The sequence below is a fragment of the Culex pipiens genome, chromosome 3 (assembly GCF_016801865.2).
Source record: "Culex pipiens pallens isolate TS chromosome 3, TS_CPP_V2, whole genome shotgun sequence".
In the NCBI taxonomy this organism is placed as follows: domain Eukaryota; kingdom Metazoa; phylum Arthropoda; class Insecta; order Diptera; family Culicidae; genus Culex; species Culex pipiens.
This window is the reverse complement of record NC_068939.1, coordinates 91490690-91508953: the sequence shown is the minus strand read 5'-3', so window position 1 is coordinate 91508953 and position 18264 is coordinate 91490690. Positions and strand designations below refer to the sequence as shown.

General features: G+C 39.4%; 1 protein-coding gene across 2 annotated transcripts; it reads left to right on the top strand.

Annotated features, from left to right (window-relative positions):
* The first annotated feature begins 614 nt into the window (after nt 1-614).
* Nucleotides 615-18133, top strand: LOC120427783 (transmembrane protein 11 homolog, mitochondrial). 2 transcript variants are annotated; one of them, XM_039592704.2, is made up of 5 exons: nt 615-817; nt 10204-10426; nt 10720-10940; nt 16573-16685; nt 16746-18133. In XM_039592704.2, the coding sequence occupies exons 2-5, from the start codon at nt 10386-10388 to the stop codon at nt 16911-16913; spliced, it is 543 nt and encodes a 180-aa protein (XP_039448638.1). In that variant the 5' UTR covers nt 615-817; nt 10204-10385; the 3' UTR covers nt 16914-18133. The 2 variants fall into 2 exon arrangements, with proteins under 2 accessions (XP_039448638.1, XP_039448639.1); XM_039592705.2 differs by lacking the exon at nt 10204-10426 and having other exon boundaries at nt 619-817.
* Nucleotides 18134-18264: the final 131 nt, after the last annotated feature.

Sequence of the window (18264 nt, the reverse complement as noted above, 5' to 3'; positions counted from 1 at the left end):
GGTTGGAGATTTCTAGGATTCCTCAGCAAATTCATCGAAACAGCAGGTTCGTCTCAAGGTGACCAGTCCCAAACATAATAATGTCCAGAAATCTGGAAACAGACATAAGAATCATTTAACCCAACTTCTAAAGTCTACCATCCCCTTCATACAAACAGGTCCTCTTCATATCTAATTCTAAAATTCTAAAACTCTAAAATTCTAAAATTCTAAAATTCTAAAATTCTAAAATTATAAAAGTCTAAAATTCTAAAATTGATTTTTAGCTTTAAATTGCCCAGTCACGACGTTCTAGCAGGATTCTGGCAGAGTTCTTACAGAGCTGGATATTCTACCGTTCTACCGTTCTAGCAGGATTCTGACAGAACCAGCTCTGCTAGAATATTTCCAGAGTTTTTTTTGAAAAGGACCGATAAACTATTGTCTTTCATATGTTTATAGGACCTAATCAAAAAAAACTCAAGATTTCGTGACTGGGTGCAACATCGGTAAAAATAACAAATTGTGTTTTTATTGAACCCGTTCTCACCAACCGGTCTACCTCGCGCGCTTCCACTGTCATTGATGACCCGTCGCTTGACAGTTCGCGCTGTCAAAATCGTGCTTCTTTTTTGTGTTGCTCGCCTTCAGCCAGCCGTTTCGCAGTTCGTTCGTTCGTGCAGTGGCCATCGGGAAGGAAAGGCAAAAATCCGCGAGTGGTTCCGCGTACGAGGAAGAACAAACAGAAAACAAGTTTTTAAGTTTTTCGAGGCCCAGCCCCGGAGCCAGTCCGCCAGCCAGCTAAAATGTCCGATGAAGCCACCGAACGGGAACAAAGGTAAAGTCGCCAAAAGTTGTTCCGAACTCGGCAGCGGCGAGGAGCACTCGAGAACATTTTCGACCTTTTTACATAATCAGTTTTTTTTTGGGAAATGCGGGACGGGGTCTTGGCGGAACAGAGGGAGCTGCGGTGGCGGGAAGGATCGGCAGGATGGCGCTCTGTGAGAGCGTGGGACGGGAAAGAAAAACAGAGAAAAACACATGAAATTGTGTAATCTCGTCCGAAAAAAAAGATGATGCTCGGAAATCTCCCGGCAGGGAAGGGGAAGGAACCCAACAAAGTGGTCTGGCCAGTGCGATTTGAAATGCTTCCAAAGGAATGATATTAAATGAATCAGACTCACCAATTTATCGAGAGAAGGAGAAAAAGGGGATCAATTACCTGCGAAAGTAACATTCCAACATGATGTTGGAAAAGCAAACAGAAGAGAAGAGAAATAATCGGAACGAACGACGACGACGAGAAGAGTCGATTGTTCCAGTGTGCAGTCTACCTTAACCTTGAACTTTCAATCTCTTTTGGTATCAGTAACTCGCAAACCGAGGGGAGCGCGAATGCGTAGTTTATGGAAATGCTTATGCAAATGTTAGAATTCCGATATTTCAAATTATAAACTTTACACATTTGATCTGGGATTTCAAAATATCAGTTTTCATTATTCTAAATAACATGTTTTTTTAAAACTATTTATAAATCTATTTCGAAAACTGTTCTTTCAAATGTATTTATTGTTTTTGGGAATTCTGGTGCTGAACGGGTGTATCCATATCCATTTGGCATAATGGACGTTTTCCATAATGGTCGCATAATGATATGAAGTTTTCATTTTTTTTTTCTTTTTCAAAAGTGGGATTCTCATAGGAAATTTTATGTCCAGATGCAAATGCTGTAACACTCGATCCAGACAAGTTATAACTTATAAGCGAAATCATTTTTTGCACTGTCTTTAGTGCCGTTCTACGCATAATTGTCCCATGATCAAAAAAGGGCAACTGAGAAAAGCGCGATTGAAATTTTTCGATCGATTTTTTGTCCCGTGGGTCCCTATCCGCCCTATGTGTCCCTAATCACCCCGGTTAACATTTTATCACCCTTATTTGTAATCCTCTTGCAGGTAAACAGGTAAACAAGATGAAATGCTTCGTGATTTCGTTGGTGGGACAATTATGCGTAGAAATTCAACGATGGGACAAATAGCCTTGGTGTTGTTTTCAATGATTTTCTGAACAAAGTACTAGATTTTATGTATTTTTCTGATAGTATACGTAAAACTAAGCTTAAAAATGATAAAAAGTCAGAATCGTCCAAAAATGACATGGGAAATTATGCGTAGAACGGCAGTTTAGCATTGGGTATAAACGGTTTAATCGATTTTAAATTTGCTCAAAGTTGTGACAATGTTTAACATAACCAAAAAAAAATCCTACCTGTGAAGCAGAGGTTCATTTTTCTAGGTACCCTATTGTTGACACAAGGTGTATTTTTCCTTTAAGGGCCAAAAGGTTAAAGAAGGGAAAAATTCAACCCAAGTCAGCAGTAATCACAACTTAAGGGAGTTTTCCTTTTTTTATGAAGAGAAAATTCTACTTATAACATCAGTCAAGAGAGCTTTGCCTGCTTTAAAGAGAGTTTGAACTTCTGTCAGCAATTATTAATAACTCAAGAGAGTTTTTCCTTCAAAAAAGAAGGGGAGAAAATTTCCGTGGGCTTTGGTGATGAAAGCTAGTCCTAAAGTCTTTACGCTTAGGGACGATAAGATTGGTTTTCCCAGGTCCTGTGGGTCGTCAGGACTTTGGCAGCCCTACGGCGCGTGCCTCCGGGTGGCGGATGGAGGATAAAGGGATGAGTTAACTGTAGTGACAGGCTGCAAGGGATCCGGATCCTCAGCAGTCTTCAAAACGGTAAGCTATCCTATGGGCAACGCTTACAAAGATGTTCTCTTAAGAACAAAACGACCTCTTTGAAGAAAAGCGCTCACGCGGACCAGATCACCACATGATGGAAAGTGCTTTTACTCTGTAGTACTAGCGCGAGTACTCACACGATAAGCTACGATGCGCGACGAAATGTTATTGTTGTCATATTTATGTTAGTTTTTTTTCGGAAGATACTGCTGTCCTTTTTGTTCTGTTCTTTTCGAACCAGTTCCAGATCATACCAGAAAGGAGAACAAGAACAACCAAAGAAAGCAGCATACACCAGAAGGAAGGAAGACGAACACTAAAAGGACGATGAGAAACTACGGCGTTTGCGTGATGCTCCGGATGCGGCTGTAAGCGATTGAAACTTCAACCTGGGGATCGCCAAGGCATGTAGGCCATCTAGCAATTGCAGCTCCAGCAAAAAGTGCCTTTTCCAGCGAACGGTAAGATGGGTATTACCCAAGGTATTACCCATCATCAGGTATGTGACTTTAGTTGTCTTTATTATTTATAGTCGGCTCACTGGTTGTCAATCTCTCTATGTTTTCCTCCTTCTGTAGAAGATTTATTTAGTTCTTAAATTTTCATATTTCGATGCTTTCTTTTTTCCATTTCTCTTTATCCCAACTTTTCTCTATTTGACGGTCTATCTGATTTTATTTCAACTTTCTTTTTGTTAATATGATCTCAAAATGACGATCATGTTTTGCTTAGATATTCTAATCGAATTGGCTTCTGGATTCTTATTTTATCTGTCTCGATGGTCCCTTAGTTATTGACAACCAGAGAGTCGACTCTTTATATTTTTCTTAACTATAATTATTATTTACAGGTAATATATACAGTAATTTCCATAAAATTTTCCCTTAAAATTAATTTTGCGTTTATTGCTTTGTTGGAACAGTCAAGTCGTCAATCAGTAAAAGTCCGTTAGCGTATGGAAAATGTACTCCGTTTGCACGTGCTACTTGATCCTGGTTTTGTGAGTTTTAACAGTTTTACTTTTAACAGTTAGAACCTTCAAAACTAGTTTTGGGGGGCTCTTGCAGACGGTGTTTTTATGACACTGTGGGGAGCGGCGATAGAGAACGAAATATCAAATTAGAATATTTACAACAATACACACTCTCACATACACAATCTCATTATAACCTACCCAATCATGTCCTCTTTCCCCGCTCCCCATGGGGTGTAAGTGGCACTTCACAGGCTAACACATTCATTACCTTTCCTTGACACAACCGGACTTGGACTGACTTGATCCTAGCTGTCCCACCTCGCTCCGCAAAAAAAAAAAAAAAAAAAACTTTAGATTGTTTAATAATTCCAGGCCGACAGTTCTAGGCGAGTTATGTGATGCTATCAGAATCTCTGATTTCAATTTAAGTGGTATACTAACCATTCGGAATTGTCAAAACATCCATAGAGTCTCGATCAATCAATAATGAAATGATATCGGACAAAATTCGTTAATCTGTTGAACTAACGGTTCTCGGATTATGGTTGTATCGACCATTGTTGCGAATCGAGGATTTACTGGAGTTTTGACGATCGAATGGAGCCTAACATTTGAAAGGGACACATTTGTTTTGTGAATAGGAGTTCATCTCTTTCACTCAAATGACAGTTTATATTAGGTATGATAGGGATACACTCTTGTTTGCAGAGCTTCTGTGCCCTAATGAAATGGAAGGCACGAAATATTCTTCTTAACGAAGAGTATTCACCTTGTAAATTATGAACTGTTCATTTATGTTTATTGGTTTTGGAAGCGGCAAGTCTTGTTTAAAAACTAGGTACAGGAATGTTTGCCTTTGTATTTAAAATTTTGGGGATTTGAGATTCAAGTTACTTTCAGACAGTTTAGTTTAGGTTGTTGATTCAAGTTAGTTAGTTTTCCTGAAATGAATAATTGGGCATAAATTATTAGTTAAATTGGTCAAAGTGTACTATTTTATTGGCAGATCTGCTTATAATTGTTATGTACGACAAGACTACTGACGGACGTGACAAGACGGGCCCAGTAAAAAGGCCTCAAGATTGATATTCCCTAGACAAGTTAGTTTTCATCTTTTGTTTTCCAGTATTTTTTTTAAATTTCCTTTAAATTTAAATACCAATTAGTTACATTTTCTTATTTAATTAACTCATAATTTTATTTCTTTCGGGCCTTTCTACTTTGAATCATAATTTCATATTTCCTTTATTCAGTTTTAAAGTTAGATTAACGTAACTGCTCAAGTCATCCAAGTTCTTACAACTCACACCTACACTAATTTTCTTTCACCTTCCCCCTCCCGATCCCCTATATCTTCCGGTGGTGTTCATTTTGTATGCAATACTAGTTCGGCCACTACCCTTTTTTCCACAAGAAACCGGACTTGGACTGACTTGAGGCCGCGTCCCCCACCTTGCTCCGTAAAACGAAAACGAAAACGAAAACGAAAAAGAAGGGGAGAAAATTTAACTTTTGTCAGCAGTTATCACACGTTCACAAGTCAATGCCTTTCTTCTACAAAAGGAAAATTAAACATTGATGGCCAGTACGCAGCTCCAAAGGAAAATTGTTAGGAAACAGCTTTACAAACAGCAGAACAAAGGATAGGCAGCTATTTCCAAAATGTGCAATATGGGTATTAAACGAAGCGAAATTTTGTATGCTTAACAAGTTAGTTCGTTTGATACCCATATTTCAAATAATGGAAATTTGAGTGGGATCATCCATAAACCACGTGGACACTTTTTTGGAAATCTCAAACCCCCCCCCCCCCCATCGTGGACAATTTCCATACAAAAGAAATATTTTTTGTATGGAGCGCGGACAATCGCTGAAACCCCCCCCCCCCCCCCCCCTAAAGTGTTCACGTGGTTTATGGATGGTTCCAGTACAATATTTCAAAAAAAAAATGCGAAAATTTCAGTGTTTTACAAAAGATAAATTATAAAGTGAAAATGCATTAAAAATTTCGCTTCGTTCGATACCCATATTGCGAATTATGAAAATTTAAGTATTTTCGATATTTTGTGAAAATTTTAGTATTAAAAATAATCTAGAAAAGTGAAAATGCATACCAAATTTCTCTTCGTTTGATACCAATATTGCATATTATGAATATTTGATATATTTTAGATGAAATACTGTATTATGTGAAAATTTTAGTATTTAAAGGTAACCTCTAATAAAGTGAAAAAGCATACAAAATGTCGCTTCGTTTGATACCCATATTGCAAATTATGAAAAAACATATGCATCATTTCCGGCATTGTTCTGTGGAAAAGTTTTGACGTAGACTTACGTCTTTGTCGAAGGTACTGGGGTGTCATTCCAAAAAACCCGGGCCGGAGGCCCTGGATTACTGCGTCATCCGTCAAACGCTTATATCTTCCTTCCCTCTAATCGAATCGACACGATTTATGTTCCATTCGATTCGAAAATTATTCAGCAATTTGCTATAAAACTTTCATTGTTGGCAAAATAGTTTAACTATTGAAACAATTGAATCTTTTAAAATGTTTTCAAATGCAAGCAAAATGAGCGCTTCCCACTCACAGACGGGAATGTCAAGTATCTATTTTGAGGGGAAAATCATCCGAGCAACGCGACCGAGTGTCGGTCGCGAAAAAGGAGGGGAAGTAGCGGGCCGAAAGGCTATATAAGAACGCGCGCCAGAGCCCATTCTATCATTCACGTCTCAGACGTCGGACCGGCAGCAGCAGCAGCAGCAGCAGGAAAGCTCAGCCCAGAGCAGCAGCAGCAGGAGAGAGGGACCAGAACTGGAAAAGAAGCGCGCATCGCCTTCTCGTCGTCACCGTCAGCCAGTTGCCTCTCGATGGCCGGACCGTTTGGATCTTTCGTGGTAGGGGGTGAGGATTTCCCAACTCTTCAGAGTTGCCTCACTCCCCGTCCCTCGTCCCACCCGTAGCTGCCTTCTCGCCGAACAGTTGCCTCTCGTGGGTCAAGCCGTGGTTGTGAAACAACAACTAGCTCGTCGCATTCGCGGCGAGCGCTTCTGAAAGAATTGCGTCGTGTCCAATTCCAAACTGTTTGCCTAACTCCCCGTCTCTCGTCCCACCCGTGATGAGTCGGTGAAATGCCTTTCAGGAACTAGTGTTGGTCTTCGGGGGTGACGGATTGCACAGCTTTCTGAACCCCTCTATCCCCCACATTATGGTACCAAATTTTCATTCGGTTCGCGAAAAAATCGTTTTTCGTTTTTCTCTCCTCCATTCAATGTTTCCATTGTTTAAATAAGGCTTTCTAGTCAAAGATTTACCAACACATTCAAAGTATGGTTACATGACAGTTGAGTTGACTGGAGTGTTAAGTTCTGTTTAGTCGGGGGGTCCATCTCCCATTTACGATCTTATTCCGTTAATGTATTTCAAGTATCTAGCTAATTCTTCAAAATTAAGATATGGAAAACTCAATGTCCACATCTCAAAACTTTACGTAGTCTACGCCATTCCGGTTATGTCTGTGACATAACTACTTTAACTTTTTGTTATATTGATCAAAACCCATAAAATAATAGACAAATCTGGACCTTTTGCAACCGGAAGCATCCACATTGGTCAATTCTACCAAAAGTTTTGAGATTTTTAAGAAAAAATAAATAAATAGGGGTCAAATTACTACCCGAGCGTTTGAGTGTTAAACCATTGATACCCGAGCCTAAAGTTGGTGAAAAAAATGTTTTTCATACAAAAATGAGTTTGGGTAATTCTCCGCCAACTCACACAGCAGTTGCCCCGACCCCTCTTCAGTAACTTTTGTCCCTGATCACGAATCCGAGGTCCGTATTTTGATATCTCGTGACGGAGGGGCGGTACGACCCCTTCCATTTTTGAACATGTGAAAAAATAGGTGTTTTTCAATAATTTGCAGCCTGAAACGGTGATGAGATAGAAATTTGGTGTCAAAGGGACTTTCATGTAAAATTAGACGCCCGATTTGATGGCGTACTCAGAATTCCGAAAAAACGTATTTTTCATCGAAAAAAACACTAAAAAAGTTTTAAAAATTCTCCCATGTTCCGTGACTCGACTTTTTTCATTTAGAGTAACAATGTTCTACAAACATTTAGAGCAGACAATTACAAAAATTTTAATATATGGACAGACGAGGTTTGCTTATAAACATCACGAGTTATTGCGATTTTACGAAAAAAAAAGTTTTGAAAATGTTGGTCGTCGTTGATCATGGCCGTTCATGGTCACCCGCGACAGACACGGACGACGAAACAAAGAGAAACGCAAAAAGTAACTTTTTCAAAACTTTTTGCCTTCCTCACCTTACTGAGGAAAGGCTATAAAATCACTCGAAAACTGAACTTCTCAATTAGACCTCCTAGACCCACCTTCATGTATACCTATCGACTCAGAATCGAATTCTGAGCAAATGTCTGTGTGTGTGTGTGTGTGTGTGTGTGTGTGTGTGTGTGTGTGTGTGTGTGTGTGTGTGTGTGTGTGTGTGTGTGTGTGTGTAGGGATGTGGGTCTGTGCACCAAAAAATATGCACTCGATTATCTCAGCACTGGCTTAACCGATTTGGACCGTTTTGTTCTCATTCGATTCGTCTTGGGGTCCCATAAGTCCCTATTGAAAATTATGAAGTTTAGTAAAGTACTTCAAAAGTTATGCTAAAAAAACGATTTTGACTAAAGTCCGGAAGATTGTAAAAAGGGTGGTTTTTGTAAGAAACCCCAGCATGTTACACATTTTTAGAAAGGTATTTAAAAGACCTTTCCAACGCGACCAATACATTGAAGATCTGACAACCCTATCAAATCAGTTATTAGCAATTAAGTGTTATTTATGCACTTTTTGGAAGCCGGATCTCAGATATCACGATGAAAACGTTGTCCGGATCTATCATGCAACCCGTCGTTGAACAGGTAATCAAAAGACCTTTCCAACGCGTCCAAAACATTGAAGATCTGACAACCCTATCAAAAGTTATAAGCACTTAAGAGTTATTTATACACTTTTTGGAGGCTAGTTCTCAGATATTTAGATGAAAACGTATTCCAAATATATCATGCGACCTATCTTTGGATAGGTAATTTAAAGACCTTCCCACGAGCGTGTCTATTTTGAATAGCATTACCCTTTGAATGAGAGGAAGGCACCAACCACCTAAGGGTGGATTAAGTAACGTTTTTTTTTCGTAAAATCGCGATAGTTGATGATGTTTATAAGCTCCTTATGTCTTTATATTATTTTTTTTGTAATTGTCTGCTCTACAACTTTGTAGAACATTGTTACACTCTAAAAAATAACCCTGCAAAGTTAGAAAAAACACGAAATTTTAAAATGAAAAATTTTGTTCTAAATGAAAAAATTACCCTTCTGGGTCAATGTAGATTCGAAAAGTACATTAAATTTCCCATAAAATGACATGTTCCAAATTTTTTTACAGTCGAGTAACGGAAAATGGGAGAATTTTTAAAACTTTTTTAGTGTTTTTTTCGATGAAAAATACGTTTTTTTGAAATTCTGAGTACGCCATCAAATCGGGCGTCTAATTTTACATAAAAGTCCCTTTGACACCAAATTTCTATCTCATCACCGTTTCAGGCTGCAAATTATTGAAAAACACCTATTTTTTCGCATGTTCAAAAATGGAAGGGGTCGTACCGCCCCTCCGTCACGAGATATCAAAAAACGGACCTCGGATTCGTGATCAGGGACAAAAGTTACCCCTTAGGACAAAGTTTCACGCGAATCGAAGAGGGGTCGGGGCAACTTTTCCCGATTTCGTGTGAGTTGGTAGAGTATTACCCCTGTTTTAAATCGCTAATAACTTTTCAGGATCGAGTTTTACAGCTGTGGTATATTCTACAAAGTTGTAGAGCACTGAATTTTCAATAAGAATCTCACTTTTGGGAATATTTGGATAGAAGTAGCGCACCGTGCCGACCAAACCGTAAGAAACTTGGGTTTTCCATACATTTTTTCGATTTTTTCCATACAAACTTCACCTCCGAGTATCAATGGGTAAATGATGATCGATTTTGCTCATATTTGGCCCAGAGTCCTAAAATAGGTCAATGAACAATATTCAGCTTGTGGAGCGAGGTTTTGAAAAAAAGTTCCATATTCTGGGCACCCTAATCCCTATTCGTTGAATACAACTAATTCAACATGGAAAAGATGGCTGGCTTCACCTAAAGATTAAATTGATATAATATTCCATTTAGATTCATCTGCGTGGTACCTAATTGATGAACTTCATACAACAAACACTCTTGAAATTGCATAGCCACTGTCGAGCTGCACAACATCGTTGAAGGTGTTTTTTTTTATTTTGGTTTTCGGCTAGTTCTAATTGATTCCATTCCACATATTTACTAACGGTCAATTTTCTCCCTTTCCCCGGGGCGCTCGCGCTCCACGCTCGGCTGCGCGCGCGTTCAATATCCACCAACTCAACCTGTAACAATGGCCAAAACATGCCCACAGCAAGTAGTTTGGCAGCACATCACCACCACCACCAACACCACAACACTATTCCGCGGGCATTCAGGCAGACCAAAATCGCGATAACAGCCGTGTGATTGTGAGATACGAAAAAAAAAAACGAAAAAATAAAATCAGCTGGTCCCGAGAAGGCCCCCAAAAGACACGCTCGAGCCCCGAGGGCCATGTCCACTTTTGAAGAACTGAAACGCCTCAGCCCAATCGAGTGAGTGTGACTTTTTGTGATTTGAGCCTGATGCGGAAGGGGAGCTTTTCCCTCACCCAATTGGAGTTGCGTAGTGGTTGTTCTTTTTTGTATGATTTCGAGTAGTTCACCGATTGGCCCTTTTCTTCACCGAGTGTGGATCTGATTTGCGAGAGTTGATTGGCGGAAAATTTTGTCAAATTTGCTTGTTTTTAGAGACGTTTTTTGTTTTTTTTTGTTCCAAATTTGACCTCGTTTAGAAAGTTTGAAACTCTTCTGCATCACCCACTGACCATCGTTTCTTAATTCCACAGCGAGCTCAAATCTCCGACGGTGCACGTGATCCGGGAGGTGTACGAGACTGAGAATGCCCACGAGACGTTCGAGCTGGAGCTGGACAAGGCGCTGTACGCCAAGGCGGACTACATCATCATCGAGCCGACGCGGCTGGGCGAGGAAACGGGCCGCTGGATCGCCGTCGGAAACTGCCTGCACAAAACGGCCCTCGTCAGCGGGGTGGCCTCGGTGGCGGCCGGTAAGTTCGGACCTTCTGCTTGCAAAGAGATCGACCCATTCATGCTAAAACTCATGCAATTCACTTCAACGAATCATCTTTGCGGTTAACTTTACACAGTTGGCCTGGCCGTTTAGAAAAGAAGGATGCGCTAGGATTGGGCTAGATTTGATTAGAATTTCACAATGTGGTCGAAACATGTGTTTTGGGCCTTTTCCAATTTTAGGGTTGATTTGAAAATTTTGGAGATCCGGTTGTTGGCATCCAAACTAGCGTTTGTGATAAGCGACTTTTTCACCTAATTAACCTAGTTGCGATCGTCAGCTAACCGTGAGTGTGCTCTCACGCGATGGGTAATAAGGGCCGTGGCCGTGACTCGAGCCTCGAGTTGGGCTCGAGGACGCAACCAATGGTACGTTCGTTTGAAGTGCCTGAGTGCCGCACTCGTCGGTGCCAGTTTGGTTCAATCGGACGGCATTTGTGAGTGTGCGTGGAACTCGCATGAAACTGAAAAAAATCGAGTGCTGCTCTAGAGTTTCAGTTCCAAGTTGGCGGCAAAACGCGTACGGAACTAGCGCGAGTTTCTTTTTAAAAAAAACTAGCTTAATCCACTTATGTGGTAGGTGCCTTCTTCACTCTTTTCCAACAATGGGTGATATGATGGGTTTGGACGACACAAATTCTATCTATTTTTTTAGATCCGGAATAAAAAAGTACACACATATCGCTAAGTGCTCATAACTAGAGACAGGGTTGCCAGATATGTAATGTTTTGGACTCGTTGGAAAGGTCTTTCGATTACCTAACCTACAATGGGTCGGAAGATTGATCCGGACATAATTTATGTACAAGTAAGTGAGATCCGGCTTCATGAAAATTACTTAAATATAACATAAGTGGTCATAACTTGAGACAGGCTTGCCAGATCTTCAATACACAGCAAATTTTGGGTTGCCATTTCAGTAAAATAAATAACTGAATGCGATTCAGTAATCATCACATTTGCTGAAATTCGGTAATAAACAAAAACATTTTCTAAAAATCAGTAACTGCGTATCTGTCAAACTGAAGTGTAATTTCAGACTTATTGTTTGGATGAGGCCGAGAGAAAATCCTTTTTCAAATTTGTTGTTTTTAAAATTTTGTATTGTGATCTTAAGGGGTTAGATACATGTAAAAATCACAAAATTTCATATTACAGAAAATTTACAAAATTCACTAAAAAGATGATTTTCAATCACTCCTGAAAGTTTCATGAAGATATTTCGTGACTTAACTGAGTAAAAACGATTTTAGTTCACAATTTTGCCATGCGCAAAGTGAACTGTCAAACTTTGTGAACATTTTTCTCTTAACATCGAGTTGATTTACGGGTGCCAAGATATATCGAGATTGGATGGACCAAATTGGCTGAAATTTGAGATGAAGACTTGCAAGACATATTTCGTGTGCATGACGAAGTCCGATTTTAAAATTTTGCTTTTTTTAAAAATACAAAAATTAAAAACTGACGATTTTTTATATGGAAAATATAAAAATATGTCTATCTTTTTTTTAAATCATGTTTTTTTGGCCTTTGTCATGCACACAGGACCGGTTTAACGAGTCTTCACAAAGTGACACAAAAAAGTGTCCACGTGGTTTATGGATGGTCCCCAACTTAAAAAGAACTCTATCTCGGCAATGGTACAACCAAATTAGAGGTTGGCAAAACCGCTCTTTTTCAGGAGCCGCTCATTTTCGTTCGCTCATGAAAAAGAGCCGCTCTTTTGAACGGCTCTTTCGCTCTTTTTTCAAAATATGGATGAAAAGGTTATTTTTAAGAATGGTGTGATTTTTAAAGCTTTTTCACATTGGAATTATATAATTTATTTGAAAAAAAAAAACAAACTAAAAACAAGAAGATGCCCTTGAAAACCATAGGTCTTGTGCGGTCTCTATGTCATTATTTCAAAAAAAAAAGTTGATTTTAGTAATAAGTTGATTTTTAGTAATATTTTGCAAGTTAAGAAATTTGAAATGCTAAAATTGTATTCGGCTAATACTTTAATGTAAGATCAGTTGTACAGTGAAAAGTTTTTTCATTTTGTTTAGAAAATCATTTACTTTTTGAATTTGAAAATAAAATAAGAACTGAAAAAATGTATTTTAAAACTATTAAGTGGTATTCAAATATTGGCATCAATGCTATTGAAAGTCTTTTAATATATATTGATGAGAAAGTTGCTATGGACACTAGGGTGTTTCAACCAAACAAAAAAGTTCTCAGAATCAGATAAACCGAGGTTCCCCTTGTCGAGGATACCCATAGGGACTCTCATGCCAAATATCAGCCCATTTGGTTGAGAATTGGCATGTCCCCAGCAGTTTAAAGTTTACATGTAAATTACTATGGGGTTTGTATGCTTTTCGTTCAATCGTTGCTACAGGTCTGGGGACAACATGGATTCACTCGGAATAAAGACAGGTGTGTAGAGGATGGTCCAATGAACAAATTCCAGAAGGAATTAGGGTTGTCCATTCTGTCCCCAAGGTGCGCATTGGATCGACGTCCGGTGTCTCCAGAATTTACGATTCACCCTTCAAATGTACGCATTGTCCTTAGTGTGCTATGACGGCTAGTTGAAAATTACGACGCCCCATGTCAGACGGTGAACACGTGGCAGAGCATACACTCAAGTTTTGGCTCAGAAACATTCTTCAAAGTAATAAAATTAAAATTATTGATGTTCCTGTAACAATTTTAACTTTTTTAAATAACGTTACATGATGATTTTGTAATAATAATGCAATCGATGCTTCTCCACGTGTTCATCGTCTGACATGGGGCGTCGTAATTTTCACCTAGCCGTCATAGCACACTAAGGACAATGCGTACATTTGAAGGGTGAATCGTTGATTCTGGAGACACCGGACGTCGATCCAATGCGCACCTTGGGGATAGAATGGACAACCCTAATTCCTTCTGGAATGTGTTCATTGGACCATCCCCTACACGCCTATCTTTATTCCGAGTGAATGCATGTTGTCCCCAGACCTGTAGGAACGATTGAACGAAAAGCATACAAACCCCATAGTAATTTACATGTAAACTTTAAACTGCTGGGGACATGCCAATTCTCAACCAAATGGGCTGATATTTGGCATGAGAGTCCCTATGGGTATCCTCTACAAGGGGAACCTCGGTTTATCTGATTCTGAGAACTTTTTTGTTTGGATGAAACACCCTAATGGACACCCTAATGAAATATTAAGATTCAGCTCTGAAAATGTTGGCAAATAGCCCCTTTTAAACTGCCATTTTTTATCCTAAAGTATTTGAAAAAGTTCACAAAGGGACAGTGTTGGGATCAATGTTTGATTAGCATTGAAATTTTTAAAATTGCATTTTCAATTCTCAAAATCAAATTCTACACTGCAATTTGCTGGAAATTCAATAAATTATATTTATAACAAGTTTAAAAATCATTCCATCTTGGAACGGTTCTTTCAAAAGACCGGGGTTTAAAAAAGAACCGCGGTTCTTTTTTTGTGAGCCATGGTTCGTTCGCTCTTTTAAATGAGCCGGCTCTTTGAGCGGCTCGCTCTTTTTTTGCCCACCTCTAAACCAAATGTGTATTTTAATGCCCTGCAAAAAGATTTATAAAAAGTTTAAATGTGTGCTCCTACCAACCCCTGAAATTTTTGTAGATTTACATGTATGTAACCCCTTAAGAAACAAAGGTAAGACAAATGTTAATAGCAAATGCCTCGATGCTAACTACCTGTTTTTTTAGGTTTGGACGATTGATGAAATAAATGAATTAATAACAGTATTTTTAATGACAAGCAAAATCATATTTTGATAACTGAAATATCAGCAATGATGGCTGAATCAGCAAATGATCTGTCAAACTGCCACAAGAAAATTACTGAATTTTCAACAAAATAATTGACGTTTCTTTTGCTGAAATTTCAGTTGTTTTGACAACAATTTTAGTGAAATTTCAGTAAATCATCTGTCAAAGTGACAAATATCAAATAAATAATATATTTTTCTGTTAGCATACATGATTTTGAATTAAACTGAATCATTTACTCAAAATTGACGAAATTAGGGGAAATATACCCTTTCTAATCAAACACCTATCTTCGTCATATGGAGAGTTTGATGCTCGATTAAAGCTTCAAAAATACTATTTGGGCTATAAACTTACCAGCAACAGTACCGCCTCGAGTAAGCACGCAATTGTATGCCATTTACTGGCCAAAAAGATCAAATTGAATGCACTTTTGATCATAATTTCTATTTTGCGAGACCATTTCTCATCATTTTGGTGGCACACACATTCACACGCAAGATGAGAGGTTAACTGCTTAACGAAAGTCGCCATCAATATCTTTTCACTTGCGCCAACGATTTCAAAGCGCTTAAGATATAAAATTGCTTCCAACTACCGGCAACATGTTCTTTTGCACATTAGTTTGTCACTCACTTGAAAAATAATCCCGAAAAATGTAAATAATTAGCAAGCCCCATCAAAAAAACAAACGCGCTAAGTCTTCTGACGTTTGAATTTTGAATACCCATTCCAATCGAAGGCTTAAGAAAACCGAGCGAGGAGCGAAGGCAAATAAAAAAACAAAGGGTGGCCACCAACACCACCAACATGCTGGTGCAGCGCCTGTTGGAGTGAGCAAGTGCTGCCAGGAAACTTTCGCTATAATAGCTACTTTTCGTGAGTGTTCGCTTAAAATTTCATCAAATTGGCAGCACTAAGCAGACCCAAAAGAGCGTTGGAAGAAAAAAAGAACTAAGCTGAAAATAGAAAAATGGGCGTGGCCCAATGCACTCGACTGATTAGAGTGCATTTTTGAAATATTTTTTTAAAATGCTTGTAAAAGGAATAGCAAAAACAAGGAACAACCCAGATTATCCAGCATCATTCAAACACGACCGCTTATTAGGCTTAAAATGGGCATATTTCCCCTATCAAAAAAGGACTTGATTTTGAGGAGATAAAACGCGAGACCGAGATACAACTTAGACCGTGGTTTATTGGGATATGATTCTGGGGCGTTTTGTTGCTCTGATCTGAACCTATCGAATACGTGTAAGTGGACAATCCGTGTTTTTGAAATTTTGGTTATCCAAGTGTATGCAAAGTACTAGAATGTTATCGGGAGCAGTCATCTAGAAAGGTGAAACCCTTACGCAGCTATGAATGAATAAACTCGGATTGTCATATGCGACTGTTAAACCCGAAAATACAAAATGTAGTTATGAATTGTAATACGGTTTGCCAGTATATGATAAACGATAAACGATTCCGACCAACATTGTTCCGTCAAAGGCGAAAATGTTATTTAAACCAGAGAACGGCCGAAGATGATTATTTCGAAATGCTTTAGAAAATGGTGTGTGTATGTTTCTCCGGGAAACAGGTGTTGGGAACAAGCAAGATTTACAATTACGATGAATCAGCTCTCTTTCTAAAAATGGCGAGACGAGCGTCTCCATTTGCAATTCTTTTTGCTCATTTTGTATTAGAAGAGAGCAATTGTAACTGTGAAATAGCTTTAAAAAACTTACAGAAAGTGTAAGATTAAACTAAACCAAGATCCAGGATAATCAGCAAGGAATAAATTTATTATTTTATTTCCTTTTTTCCAGGACTGATCTGGCGCGACCGGCTTCTGTTTTGTGCCCCCCTCTGTGCAGTGTCCCTGTTTTGTACCGGTTTGTACACAATATCCTGGTCGTGCGACCCCTGCGTTAAGTATCAAGTGAGTTGAGCTGTGTGCGCCGTCGTTTGAACACATTCTAAATCACCCACTTTCTTCTAGGTTGAGAAAAATCCCAAAAGTCTGTCGAAGGTCCCGAACGTGAACGACTTCTCGTCGCCGATCGTGTTAGTGTACAGCAGCAACACGTACTCCAAGTACAGCCACCGGATCGTGACGGTGCTGGCCGGGTCGTACGTGGCCTGGCGCATCTACCAGATTTTCAAGTAAGTTTAAGCCAGCCGACGCGACGCTTTGCAAAGATAGGTAACACTGGATGAAAATGGGCTTTAAATTGTAACAGTAGGGCAGCGCGCTGCTAGTGCTAGCAGCGGGGCACGATCAGAACAAGTTTTAAACGGTTTAGGTGAGAAGAAAAACACAATATTTTGGAATATATTTCATAGATTATCGTAAAGGAAAAAAGAAACCATCATCGGACACTGTTGTGCGAGACCAATAATCCCTCGAGTGTTGACAAACACACACACTCACAAGTAGTAAAGAGCTAGAGGAACCTCTCGTAGAATCGAGCTGAGCTCGATGAGCACGAAGAGAATGTCCCAACCTCCCCATCCCCCGTCACGAGCAGGCAAAGAAGCGCTTTCGAACCGTTAGTAGTGAAAGTTTTTTAGTTTTTATTTGTCGTTGCGAGATCGTCGTCGTTTCGTCGATTGTTGTTGAAATCTCAGAGAACAAGAACAGTACGAGCAGCAGCAGCAGTGAGTGTAACCACGTACGAACCTGTGATCAAACGCCAGTCAGCTGAGCTGAGGCTGAGGCAGGGGAAAAGCGAAACAAAAGACACAACGATTTGAGCGGGGGATCGCCGGGGACGGAGGGCGCGTTGCATTACTTGAGCTGTCCTTCCCGGTTGGACAGTTTCCACCCCCCAAAAAATTCCGCCCTCGTCTTTGCCTCCACAAACTGACTGCCTGTACAATTAAGCTGATATCATATTGATATCGATTGTGATTGGGCCAAAGTGCGCGCGCGTTCGTTATTAAATTATTGCGAAAAAAATAATCAAAATTCAATCTTCCCCCCTCACGTTCCCGATAACGAACTTCGAAAACACACACACACACACGCAGATTGACGACAATCAAGCTGCCTCCACTGACTTTTTTTTTGTCTTATTCGAGTGCGAATCGTTCGTTGTGTTGTTTTTTATTTGTATGTTTTTTAGGGATTTGTTTTTGTTAGATTTCGCAATCTTTTGAATGAGAAACCGAATTCAGGTTAGAAAAACAAACAGGTGATATTAGCAAGCGCCGAGAAGCGAATTGAGAAAGAGAAAGAGACGAGATGAGTAACTTATTGCATTTAACAAAAAAGAGAGAATAAACAAAGAAATCCTAAAGCGAGCACGCAGATAGTGGAACCGTAGTTTGAAATTGGTCATATAATACTTAGCTGCACAAGTGTCGTCACCAAGAGAGAAAGAGAGAGAAGGAAAGAAAAAAAAGTGAGTTTTAGGTTTGCTCAAAGCTTCAATCTAAAGAATTGTCTTGTTTCATTGTAAAGCAAGCTGCTTGAGGAGTTTTCCCTTCGATCCACATGAAATCGGAAGAGCTGTTGA

Bases quoted from the DNA above. Each gene is read 5' to 3' on its own strand.
- LOC120427783 (XM_039592704.2), top strand. From the start codon at position 10,386: ATGTCCACTTTTGAAGAACTGAAACGCCTCAGCCCAATCGA. The intron at 10,427-10,719 runs GTGAGTGTGACT...TTAATTCCACAG, and splicing joins AAACGCCTCAGCCCAATCGA to CGAGCTCAAATCTCCGACGG. The intron at 16,686-16,745 runs GTGAGTTGAGCT...ACTTTCTTCTAG, and splicing joins ACCCCTGCGTTAAGTATCAA to GTTGAGAAAAATCCCAAAAG.